Source organism: Typha latifolia, chromosome 12 (genome assembly GCF_019914945.1).
Source record: "Typha latifolia isolate L0001 chromosome 12, TyphaL0001v2, whole genome shotgun sequence".
NCBI classification, from domain to species: domain Eukaryota; kingdom Viridiplantae; phylum Streptophyta; class Magnoliopsida; order Poales; family Typhaceae; genus Typha; species Typha latifolia.
The window spans coordinates 10,279,116-10,290,319 of NC_133097.1; the positions used below are offsets into that span (position 1 = coordinate 10,279,116).

General features: G+C 39.5%; 3 protein-coding genes across 5 annotated transcripts; 1 reads left to right on the plus strand and 2 right to left on the minus strand.

Moving 5' to 3' along the window:
* Positions 1–1,753: 1,753 nt before the first annotated feature.
* LOC140799035 (APO protein 4, mitochondrial) lies at positions 1,754–5,383 on the minus strand. Its single transcript, XM_073153146.1, has 3 exons — positions 5,056–5,383; positions 3,072–3,330; positions 1,754–2,787 (listed from the first exon to the last, which is right to left on the minus strand). The coding sequence occupies exons 2-3, from the start codon at positions 3,323–3,325 to the stop codon at positions 2,055–2,057; spliced, it is 987 nt and encodes a 328-aa protein (XP_073009247.1). The 5' UTR covers positions 3,326–3,330; positions 5,056–5,383; the 3' UTR covers positions 1,754–2,054.
* A 23-nt stretch (positions 5,384–5,406) lies between these two features.
* Positions 5,407–8,776, plus strand: LOC140799033 (pentatricopeptide repeat-containing protein At3g20730). 3 transcript variants are annotated; one of them, XM_073153140.1, is made up of 4 exons: positions 5,407–6,357; positions 6,677–7,994; positions 8,082–8,175; positions 8,351–8,776. In XM_073153140.1, exons 1-2 carry the CDS (start codon positions 5,619–5,621, stop codon positions 7,729–7,731), a joined length of 1,794 nt encoding a protein of 597 aa, XP_073009241.1. In that variant the 5' UTR covers positions 5,407–5,618; the 3' UTR covers positions 7,732–7,994; positions 8,082–8,175; positions 8,351–8,776. The 3 variants fall into 3 exon arrangements, with proteins under 3 accessions (XP_073009241.1, XP_073009242.1, XP_073009243.1); XM_073153141.1 differs by having other exon boundaries at positions 8,087–8,175; XM_073153142.1 differs by lacking the exon at positions 8,082–8,175.
* Positions 8,770–9,722, minus strand: LOC140799038 (polyubiquitin-like). Its single transcript, XM_073153148.1, has one exon. It carries the CDS (start codon positions 9,720–9,722, stop codon positions 8,946–8,948), a length of 777 nt encoding a protein of 258 aa, XP_073009249.1. The 3' UTR covers positions 8,770–8,945.
* Positions 9,723–11,204: the final 1,482 nt, after the last annotated feature.

Below are 11,204 nucleotides of genomic sequence, written 5' to 3' on the forward strand. Positions count from 1 at the left end.
TGCCTAAATCTATAAAATAATAAACTTACATATGAAAGCTGATCCTTGAGCCCGGAAAAAGAATGTCCAAAAGTAATGGGAACTTGTAAGCAATTCATTTTAGTGGAGAAGAAACATTGAAGCTGGATATATAATTACCATGAAATTAGGAGGTAAGCTTGTCTGCAACAAGTTCATGAACATAGAATGCATGGCAGAAGAGATAGACACGCATACATCATCTGCTAACTGATGAACTACAAAAATATATCTGACGTTTTGAGTTGTCATCATCATTAAGGTGGATATCGAAGTTTTAATCTGTAGTTAATCCAGCAGGAAGATAGGAAGGTTGATGGCTCCAACTGAACATCAACACTTGGCCTTGGATATAAATGATTATTAAGCAAGACAGTTGTTTTAGAGGGTCCAGTGCCCCTGCAATGTGAATATCTGAAACAAAAATATAAAACTATCATCAGACAAATGCTAAAGCGGATTGCCAAAAGAAAAACTAATCATTAGAAATAACAATTTTCTCCAATCATTAAGCTTAATTACATAAATATTGATGATTAAAATTCCTCCATGGTTCACATAACTGATGAGATCATTAATATTATGTAGAAATAGTTGGTGTTGCCCTGTCACTAATATTAGATATATAAAAATATTTTTGGATGCAACCCACTTGCTTATACTCTGCCTTGATATTGGTATAGTCTAGAAGTACAGCTAATCATTTCAAGAGAACACGACTGGATTAGAGTAATATAAAGATATCTGATGGTCGGAGCCACGTTTGGATAAGCTGCTGATGTGTGTTCACAAAATCTAGTCCTTTTTCTTTGCTGGCTTTTATTTAGAACAGGATAAATAACAACCTATGTAGTATTTCGATTATGACATCACAACGATTGATAAAGCAAATAATATTGGTCCGTATGATAGTTTCTGGGCAGTAATAGATGCACTAGAGTTTAGCTCGATCACCTGAAGCCTTTGGTCCAAGAAGGGCAAGATGTACAAAGTTTCATCCTCGCTGAGGAAACAACTATTGTCTTGTAGGAATTACTGCTTATTTACTTCGGCTCTTCACATTTAAATTTCTGCATCACTAGCCTTTGCTATTAAATGTACAATAGAGAGGTCATTTAATTTGGACAGCCTCAGAATTTATGGTCCTTTTGGTACTTTATGTACTTCTGCTCCAGTACCGGAGTCATCAGCATTTGCCTCCGCAAATGGATCTGCACCTAAAATTGGTATTGTTAGTCCCTGCATTGTTCTCGGCTGCTCATACAGTCTGACTGCTGAGAAAGAAAGTATCAATTCAAGAAAATGTTACCCATTAAATCCAGAAGATGAAGATGTGATACAACCAGTGGAAAGCCTACCACTGATGAATTATTTCTGAATTCTTTCATAGTAAGCCAAATGCACTTTGCACTTCAGACTAATTAATGTTAAATAGCTTCGTTTATGCAAATTGCATTTATATAAAACTAATTAAATCATATTGATGCCATCAGGCAGTTCTCTCAAAGAATTTCATCACACTGTCAATTGCAGGCTCACAGACTGTATGGAGTTATTCAATCTTCAGGCAAAAACTTGGAGCAAACAAGTGTAGTCTCAGATTTTTGTTTTTCCCAATAAGAAAACTGAGAAAGACGACATTGCTGCTCCTTGTATTTCCCACCTCTACCAAGGAAAGCAAAAGAACAGTGGAAATGCTTTTTTAAGAAACAAATACCAAACCAAACACGCATGGTGACTTTAAAAGGCAGGGTACACAAATCTTTGTTAAGGATGTATAATAAGAATATAACTGTACAAAGATTTAAAAAACAATGCAGAAGCTTTCATCGATGAGCTCTTGCCCAAGCTGTTGAGCTGATCAGGGCAAATGCCTCAAACATAAATTGTTGTCTCACTAAGCCTAAATCCCAGATTGGTTTCTTAATATCCAGAGAGTGCAATGCTTTTCAAGTCTTACACTTCAATGGTTCCGACTGACATCTGCTAAATGTATTGAATTTCATCATATCTCACTTGTATTTTAATGGTCAAGCTTACTGCTGTTGTAATGAGGGTGCTAAGCCATGCACCTTCATCATACAGAAGTATTTGACAGGAACTCTAGCACCTGCCTGCATACACAGTTCCACGACAGCAGGTGCATGACCATAAAATCCTCTTCCACCATCCACAAGCACAGGTGGATCATGAGGCCGTCGATGCCAAACCACCTTTGAAGGCACTAGGTCATTCACTTCTGCCTTTTTCCACATATGAGAACCCCGCCAACCCTCAAATTTGAACACCCCACAGTTCCTTGCCTTGTGTCCAGACAGACCAATGTGAACTTCCGAGCAATGTTCACAGACCTTGGCTGGATAAACCATCAATAACTTTTTCACTCCCAACCTGAGACTCTCCCAGGCCTCTAATGTCCTCTGAGCTATTGAGCGAAGCTTTTCTGGTGACAAAGCAGCTGTATCAGAACCATTGACTTCACCAGTTTCCAGTGCTGGGTAGTTCCTGAGTAGAACTTCATCAGGGATTTCCACACCCGCTTGATGGCACAGCTCAACAGCAGCAGGAACACGATCAAAGTCAAACCTCTGATCATGTTTTATTACATCCTGGAACATGTTTTGGAGGTGGAAGGCCTCGACTGGTACGAGGATGTCATTCACCTTGCCTTGGATCCATCTATGTTGACGGTCCTTGACGATGCGCTTGAAGCCAGTGCAGGTTTTCAGCTGATGCCCCATTGCACCAATGTAAACTTCAGGACAAAACCTGGAGAATTAATGACCAATAGAAACAGTTAGAGAACAGCATCTATACACAATCACAAACCTGGACAATTGATATGATCACCTATAATTATGACGTTGCATCTCCTCTCTATGTTGGTATGACTTTGATATCTTTATTTCAATTAAATTTTTACCTAAAATTATAGTGTTGTAATTCTTACTTATGTCCAGGGTTAAAGGTTAAGGTACCATCCAGATTACTTACATTTAAAATGAAAAGAAAATTCAAAATTCAGCATGCTCTGTATACTGCATGGAACTTACTTGCACGATTTTACTGGAATAAATTTGAGCAACACAGAAACACCTTTTGTCAAAAGTTCTCTAGCCCTAAGGACATCCTCTGCTACAGGGATCATGTTCCTCACAGGATAGTCGTTTGCCCTGTTTTTTATTCTTTTCAGAATCATAGGCCGAAGCTTGTTCCAATCTATTCTTGAACTGTAATATCTCATATGTGTTACAGACCACGTCATTTCTTCCCAGAAATAATGCTGAAATTTCTGCCGGAGAGCCATCCGAGCTTGAACACAAAAATTGATACAAAGTTAAGAGTTTTGCAATATAATAATGAAGGGATAATTGGAGTCATAAGAATGTCTAAATTCACAGGGGACTTCACTATAAGAATGAGAAATGACCAAGATTGTCAAGATAATGGAGATAAGCTCAACGTGCATAATGATAAGTCAGCCTCTAATTCAAGATATGCAAGCCTCACAGACAATCCAACAAACATCTTAACTGCTGTTCTCAAAGGAGACAAACTTACTTGCAAATGATGACTGTTAATGCTAAACTGGCCCTAAGAAGCTAAGATTACAGTAAACTCCATTACATTTTGCCCTATTCCAATAAAAACATACTAATCTCTGCCCCTTGATGAAGAAGCCATAAATTATAAGAAATTGTTGCAAGACATGACAAATTTTTCAACGGCGACAATTCTCTGGAAATTCTTGGATTCCAATGGTTGGGATATAGATGCTTTTAATAGCAACTAAGAGAAACAAAGTGCAACCAACAAAATAAAGGAACAACCTTTATCTCTGACCAAGCCTTTAGAATGGAAACATACTCAAATTCTTGGATAAACCCAAGATAGAGCCGTAGAGGCACACTATTTGGATAGAATGGAACTAATACTCGATAAGGTTAACAACAATGTTGCAAGTAACTCTAAATGAATCTAACAAAAATTTAAAGAAAAGCCAAGAAAACAAACAATAGAATGTCATCTAATTTCTTACTGTTGGTCTTCTGAGCCGGATCTGATTTGATCTACATAAACAAATGGGGATTTCCTGCAGTCTCAGAGCTCAGAGGAAAAAAAAACAACTTGGGATTGGAGGGCAGGAGAAGAGGGTTATTCTGATAGATAGGATTTTTAATTAGGATACAGGAATCCTTGTTCATCCTTTGGGAAGATATCAAGTCCGGTTCGGATTTCTTATCCAGACGAGCTTGGATGGCGTGTAGAGGTGAAATGGATTGGATAGCGCTCAATCCATATTCACATTCATATTTTTTGCTCCGAATACGAATACAAATTAGATATTGGATCAGATTTTAACAGATTCAAACTGTCAACAGAGTCCAAGAGATACCATGAGGATTTTAACATATGCTGTGCTGAGGAACATAATTACTGAAATGCATGAGGATTAATCACAACGTAGAAAAGACGAGGACAATAATCAATTAAATCACAAAATCCATTTTGATTTTTCAATAGCTAGCAATTACACAGGGAGTCAAACAACAGCCAATATATCATAAGATTCACAACTAACAAAAAGACAAGCTTGCATATCATACTTTGCGATGTTTATCTAAAAAGAGCTACACAACTCAAAAGTGCATTTACTCCTCAAATTACTCCATTATGAATCCTATGCAGCTCTTAAAAATGATTTGTGTGATAAGAAGATAAAAATAGGGAGAATTGTTATGCCTATCCTTGTTATCCTGCAATCGTGAATTCCGCAGATCCTACCACAACTTGAAATATCTGCTAATTGATTGTCTAAGTAGAAAGCCTAATACTCATTTAGGTACTTCTCTATATCTTCTCCAATGATACACAGAAATTACAATGCCTACAAGTTGCTATTAATTTGATATTATTATCACCAAAATTCTTAGGTAGCTCGTATATCAGCACATAACTTAGTAGTGTCGTGGTAAACACAGAGAAAGTAGCACTGTAATAGAAGACTCAAACTATAAAGCAAATCTCAAACACCACCTAGAATCAGATGCCGTAGACTGCTCCGTTCCCCTATCCAACGGACTAAATGGTAGGCTAAACGACGGCGATGTGCCAAATGGGGACAACGCCACGGGCGGCTGCGGAGCGCATGGATGGTAAGCCCACCTCTCTGCACCGGCGAAGAAGAGGACGAGGAGGAGGACGGTGAGGAGGAGAAGTGGGGTTATGGAGAATGGGGTCGGATTCGGCCAAGAGGCGGCCTCTGCTGGGAGAGAGGATGAGTTAGGGGTGGAGACGGGTCGGATCGGATTTAATTTGCATAATACACCTTATATTTAACTTATATTTTATGGATCCACTTTCACATTTTCAAATGACACCTGTCCTTTTTGCAAGCTGAGAAACAGAATAGATTTGAGAAAGAAATTGAATATTTTATTACTTCATTGATATTTTTTTCTTCTTAAATATAGAGAGAGATGTAAATTTGCCTTGGAAGATTCGCCGCACAGTTTTAATTCCCGCTGCTTGCTTCTAAATTCTAATCTTTTCTTTTCTTTTCTATTTGTCTCTCCGGTTTATATACTCATCAATAGACGATGAACAAACTCTGGACAAAATCCATTGCTCACTTCTCTGAATTCTTCCATCAATCGAATCATGACTCGTCAATTCTGGCCTTGTGCAAGCTCGGCAGATTAAGGGAAGCTCTACAATCCCTCCGTTCCGACTCCACTCCTTCACCCTCTTCCACTTATTCGACAATTCTTCAGCTCTGCATCGATTATGGTATGGAAGAGCACGGAAGATCTCTCCACGACCATCTTTTGACACTTAGGTATCAGCTGGATTTGCATTTGAGTACCAAATTTGTGATCTTTTACTCCAAAGCTGGAGATGTTAGTACTGCTCGGCGAATATTTGACGAAATGCCCAAGAGGACTCTTGTGTCGTGGACCGCAATGATTTCTGGGTATTCTCAAAACCGCTACCCGGAGGAAGCACTAAAAATGTTCTCTTTAATGCATCTGTCAGGTTTCAAGGCGAACCAATTCACGTACGGGAGCATTTTGAGGGCGTGTACTGGCGTGGGTTGCATTAAGAGTGGCGACCAGATTCACGGGTGTGTGGTGAAGAGCAGATTTGCTGAAGATTTGTTTGTACAAAGTGCTCTCATGGATATGCATTTGAAATGTGGGTCATTTGAGGACGCTTGGTGCTTGTTTAGGAGGATGGAGAGGAGAGATGTAGTGTCGTGGAATTCATTGATTGGGGGTTGTGTGATACGCGGGCTTGACAATGATGCATTTGGCTTGTTTTGCTTGATGCTGAAAGAAGGTATGAATTTGGATCTTCTAGTTTAATGATGCTGAGATGCTTACTGTCTGGCTCTGATAAATATCTATCTGTAACATGTCTTCTCTTAAGATATTTGACCCGAACCTAACATAGAATTCATTGATATTACTTTCAATATTTTTCTATTGCGGCTGGATGAAAAATTACGCTCTATAGCATTTATTGAGATTTTATTTAGGTACTATGATCCTACGCTTGAACCCTGTTCTTTGCATACTTGCTTTCTGTCAACTCATATTTTTTCCAAACATCAAGTTCTGTTTACTTTTCTTACTTCCTGATATCACAACATAAACAGGTCCACCACCTGACCATTTCACCTTTGCAAGTATTTTGAGGGCCTGTGGTACAAGTAAAGCCCTTGTGCATGTGGATCTTGTTCTTGCTTTCATTTTGAAGTTGGGTTATGGGGCTGAATCTGTGGTAGCTGGGTCACTAATAGATGCATATGCAAAATGTAGGAGCATGCGGAATGCAAGTATGTTATATTACTCTATGCGTGAACCAGACCTGATTTCATCCACTGCATTGATCAATGGGTATTCAATGGAAAGGGACTGCATCAAGAAAGCTATGGAACTCTTTTGTACGATAAACCGCACAAATATGAGGATAGATAATGTCATTTTATGCTCTATACTCAACAAATGTGCCAATATAGCTTCCTTAAACTTGGGAAGACAAATTCATGCTCGCAGTTTCAAGAACCAGTCTAACTATGATGTCGCAGTGGGCAACGCTCTCATTGATATGTATGCTAAGTCGGGAGAACTTCAGGACGCTCATCATGCTTTTGATGAGATGCCAAATAAAAATGTGATTTCTTGGACTTCGCTTATTACTGCCTATGGAAAGCATGGAGTTGGTGATAGTGCTGTAACACTCTTTGTGAGGATGGAGGATGATGGAGTAAAACCAAATGATGTCACATTCCTTTCTCTTCTCGCTGCATGTAGCCACTCTGGTTTAACCAATAAGGGAATGGAATACCTCAATTCTATGGTAAGCAGGTATGGAATCCATCCAAGAGCAGAACATTATTCTTGTGTTGTTGATCTTCTTGCTCGTGGAGGTATGTTAGAAGAAGCTTACAAGTTGGTATGCAAAATGAATGTCCAAACCAACACATCACTTTGGGGTGCAATGCTTGGAGCGTGTAGAACATATGGTTATGATTCGCTAGGAAAAGTTGCTGCTGGACATCTTTTTAGTCTAGATCCTGGAAGATCTGTAAACTACATAGTCCTTGCAAATATATATGCAGCAGCAGGTTTCTGGGATGAAGCATGGAAGACTCGGACTTTGATGATCCAAAATTCTACAAAAAAAGATGCTGGATATAGCATTATCTGACAAGGCCAAGATATGGAATTGGCAGATCCAAAGATCTAGAAGAAGGATGGTGAATTCAGCAGCAGCGTTATTTGATTAGGCAAAGACCTGGATTTGACTATTCAAAAATTACAGCAGAGAGATGCCAGATGTAGCTTATATACTAGACAGCGATGTTGTAGGGCAAGTGTGATTCCAGGGCAGGACATATCCTTTTGATGTGCACCTCCCAAATCATTGCTAAAGAACTATTACGTGTCTCATCATACTGCTCTTGGATCAAGGTTTGTGGTTCTTCTGCCCCTATTATTTGTTCATGTAGCATTTTGCTGTTCTTGTGCCACCCCTTATTGAACTCTATTTCCCTTCAGAGCAGAGAAGGTACTAAGATGAGACTTTAGGATCAAACAGTACTGTTTTTGCATATTCTTGCTGCTGATGCTGGATAAGTACTATACCGAAAAGGTTTGTGCGATGGCAGTAGATATAATGTAGGACTAATAATGAAAATTTTCCTTACTGAACTTCAAACTTGCTGTTAAGAATTAACTGATCTTTACAGTAGTAATCGTTTATATATTTCCTTATTCTTTCACTTTACTCATCAGTCACGTCTTTATCTCAAATTGAAATGTTGCAGATACACCGCCTTAGCCATTAGGAGGGTTCAAAAGAGTCGCCCATCAGACATAAGCATTTTATAAGCAGAACAGATCGAGAGGAGAGTCTTTTCAAAACAGCGGAATTCATGTCCTGAGGGTTTTTGCTAACTTCTGCAGCTCAGTCAGAGCAACATACTTTGCCTCTAGAGGACCAGCGAAGAGAGAAAGATAACATTCAAAACCCTCCCTATATTTTGATATCAATATTTCAGCTCTCTTCTGTAATGGCCCGCCCCTCTGATTGCAATAGGAACAAGGCACTATTAGAAGATATATTGTAAGGTCACATTGTGAAACCTCTCACCATCTGTAACCTTCCATTCAAGATGGATTGATGAATCCCAATGTGAAACTGCCAATTTGGCCATCTTTTAATTAGTTAAATTAAGTCGCCCCTTGATCAATATTTTTCTTGCTTTTTTTTTCTTCTTGTCATAAGATTACTTTTCTTCCCCTGCTCGATAAATTTGATGTTTACTCCTGGTAAAACAGACGAGAGTTTAACTGCTTAATGTTAAAGACCAGAACAGGAACAAGAACTAGAAAGGAGAACATCAAAGAGCCCTCTACTAACTATGATCCGCCAGTCACACTGCCATTGAAGATCTCAATTGTGTCACCTTGTCGCACGTCGTGCCATCTAAACGATCGATCATCATCCATAACATTCTGCTTGTAGATGAAGAAGAATCCTTCAGTCGGCAGATCAAAATCTAGTTGCCCTTGTAATTTCTGCAACTCCTTCCTCAATTCACCCACATTATCCGATGCATTCACCTCCACCGGTATTTTCTTAGTACTGCACTTTGGCACCACCATCACCTTTAGTTTCTTGGATAAAGAAGTTGGTGTTGACACAAGTGGCCTCACAACTACACTCACTTCTATTCGTTCTCTGACTCCGTAGTCAGCTAACGTTCTATGATCCTGCATTTCAATGCTACCGTAGAAAAGAACAAGCCGGTTCACGGGAATGCCCTCCGCGTCGAAGATCCTCTCTTTCAACCGGCCCACCGTCTCCTCCGCATCTACTTGTAGCGACAACCGCCGCTTTGATACTGAGATTAACACGACGACGTTAACCGGCGTCGTCGCGTCTTCTTCTTTCACATGATGCTCGACCTCTGCAGGCTCATTGACGGCGAGATGGATGTGGGAGCCTTGAAGAATATCGTAATGCTCGGTGTTCCCGTCGTCGGATAACTCTCGTCCGTTGAAGATTAGCTTCTGGGAGGAGACCGGGTAGCCCTCGTACTTGTGGATCTTCTCCTTGATCTCATGGACTGTGTCAAAGTAGCCGATCTCTATGGTGAAGAGCCTTCCTTTGGATGTCTCAAAGGTCACGTCCATAAGTGCGTACGAGAGGGAGAAGAAGGGAGAGGTTTTTAGAAATCTCATTAATGTAGTAACGTGCTGAAGGAGTGGGTTTGTGTACACAAGAATCCAAAAGAAGAGTGGCATGCAATGCATAGCCAGGTGTTTGTTTGTTGTTTGGATAGACTTCGTAACGTAAATATTCCACTTTTAACTCCCTCTCAGTAGCCATCTGAAACTGCCTTTGAGCCTTTGACCGGGCACAGTCTCTCAGAGCAGTAGCCTTGATTTCGGCAAACCTTTACATATCCAGTGCCGAATTCAATTTGCGGCGATGCCAATTGGAGGACCCAACGACTTGGGCAATTTTGCACGTTTCCCTCTGGCATTTGGATAATGAGAAGACTTTTGTGTAAATTTCCCGGTCCAAAAACTCTACGGCTATTCCTCATTCATTAGTCTTCTTCTTGACTTGTACTATAGATTCTTTGCGTGCAGTTGTTTGCTTACTAAAATCCCAATCAATTGTTTTCAAGAAATTTTAGCAAAAAGAAACGAGGATTATATATATATATATATAGCAAGAAATATATGAGATTATAAAGTCCTAGAAATAGATTATAAGATATATGGCCCGATTGGGGTGACAAGGGAGGAGTTTTGTCCCCTAATATATGTTATCGTTAGTACATTATGAAGGTGTGGAGAATGAAAAGGATAGATAGCAACATGGCAACCTACTCAGAAAGACAGACATCACGCAAGGGTCATGAAATGGGCATTTAACTTTACTTTACTTTTCTTATCACTGCCATCTCAATCTAACTAATTATTATCAATATCAAGATTCTCCATCTAGGAGTTGCAGTCAATCAATTATTTACACACACACACACGAGAAAGCTCAACTTAGGACTTGGGTGAGTTTTTCTAAGTAAGTCACGTCAAATTTGATTTTGATAAAGGGGGAAATATTTCGTACGTATTTTACACATGGTAAGAAGACATAATTAACATCCTAATACTACAACCATCACCTAATCTTTTTGCTTCAAATCTCGTCACAGAAATAATGCTAAAGAGACAAAAGTTGCTGGCCCTGGAACATCCTACTCGTGATACTGCCTGTCCCAAGTGACAGAGGATGTAGGAAGGAAGGTGCAATCTAAATGGGTCCTCTTAACTCCTACCCAGTAGATTTAGTTACATCCAACTCTTTAAACCATTGTTCTAGTTCTAGTGTATAACAGCCAGTGAGTCAATCTTGCAGTGTCTAAATCCCAAATTAGGTAGCTAATCACTGCCTCAAACACATCACTCATGGTCTTATTCTATGCAATATAATTTGGTGAATACCTCAGCAATCCACTAGTAGTAATTAGCCGTCGAAATATTCAATAATTTCCCTCAATTTCAGAGCAGCTGGGTGTCACAGGCACCTAGTAAAGTGAGAACAACTTTAACTATTTTGTACAAATTGAAAGGCGGAGTGAGCTAAGCATTTTTGTCTGCTTAGTT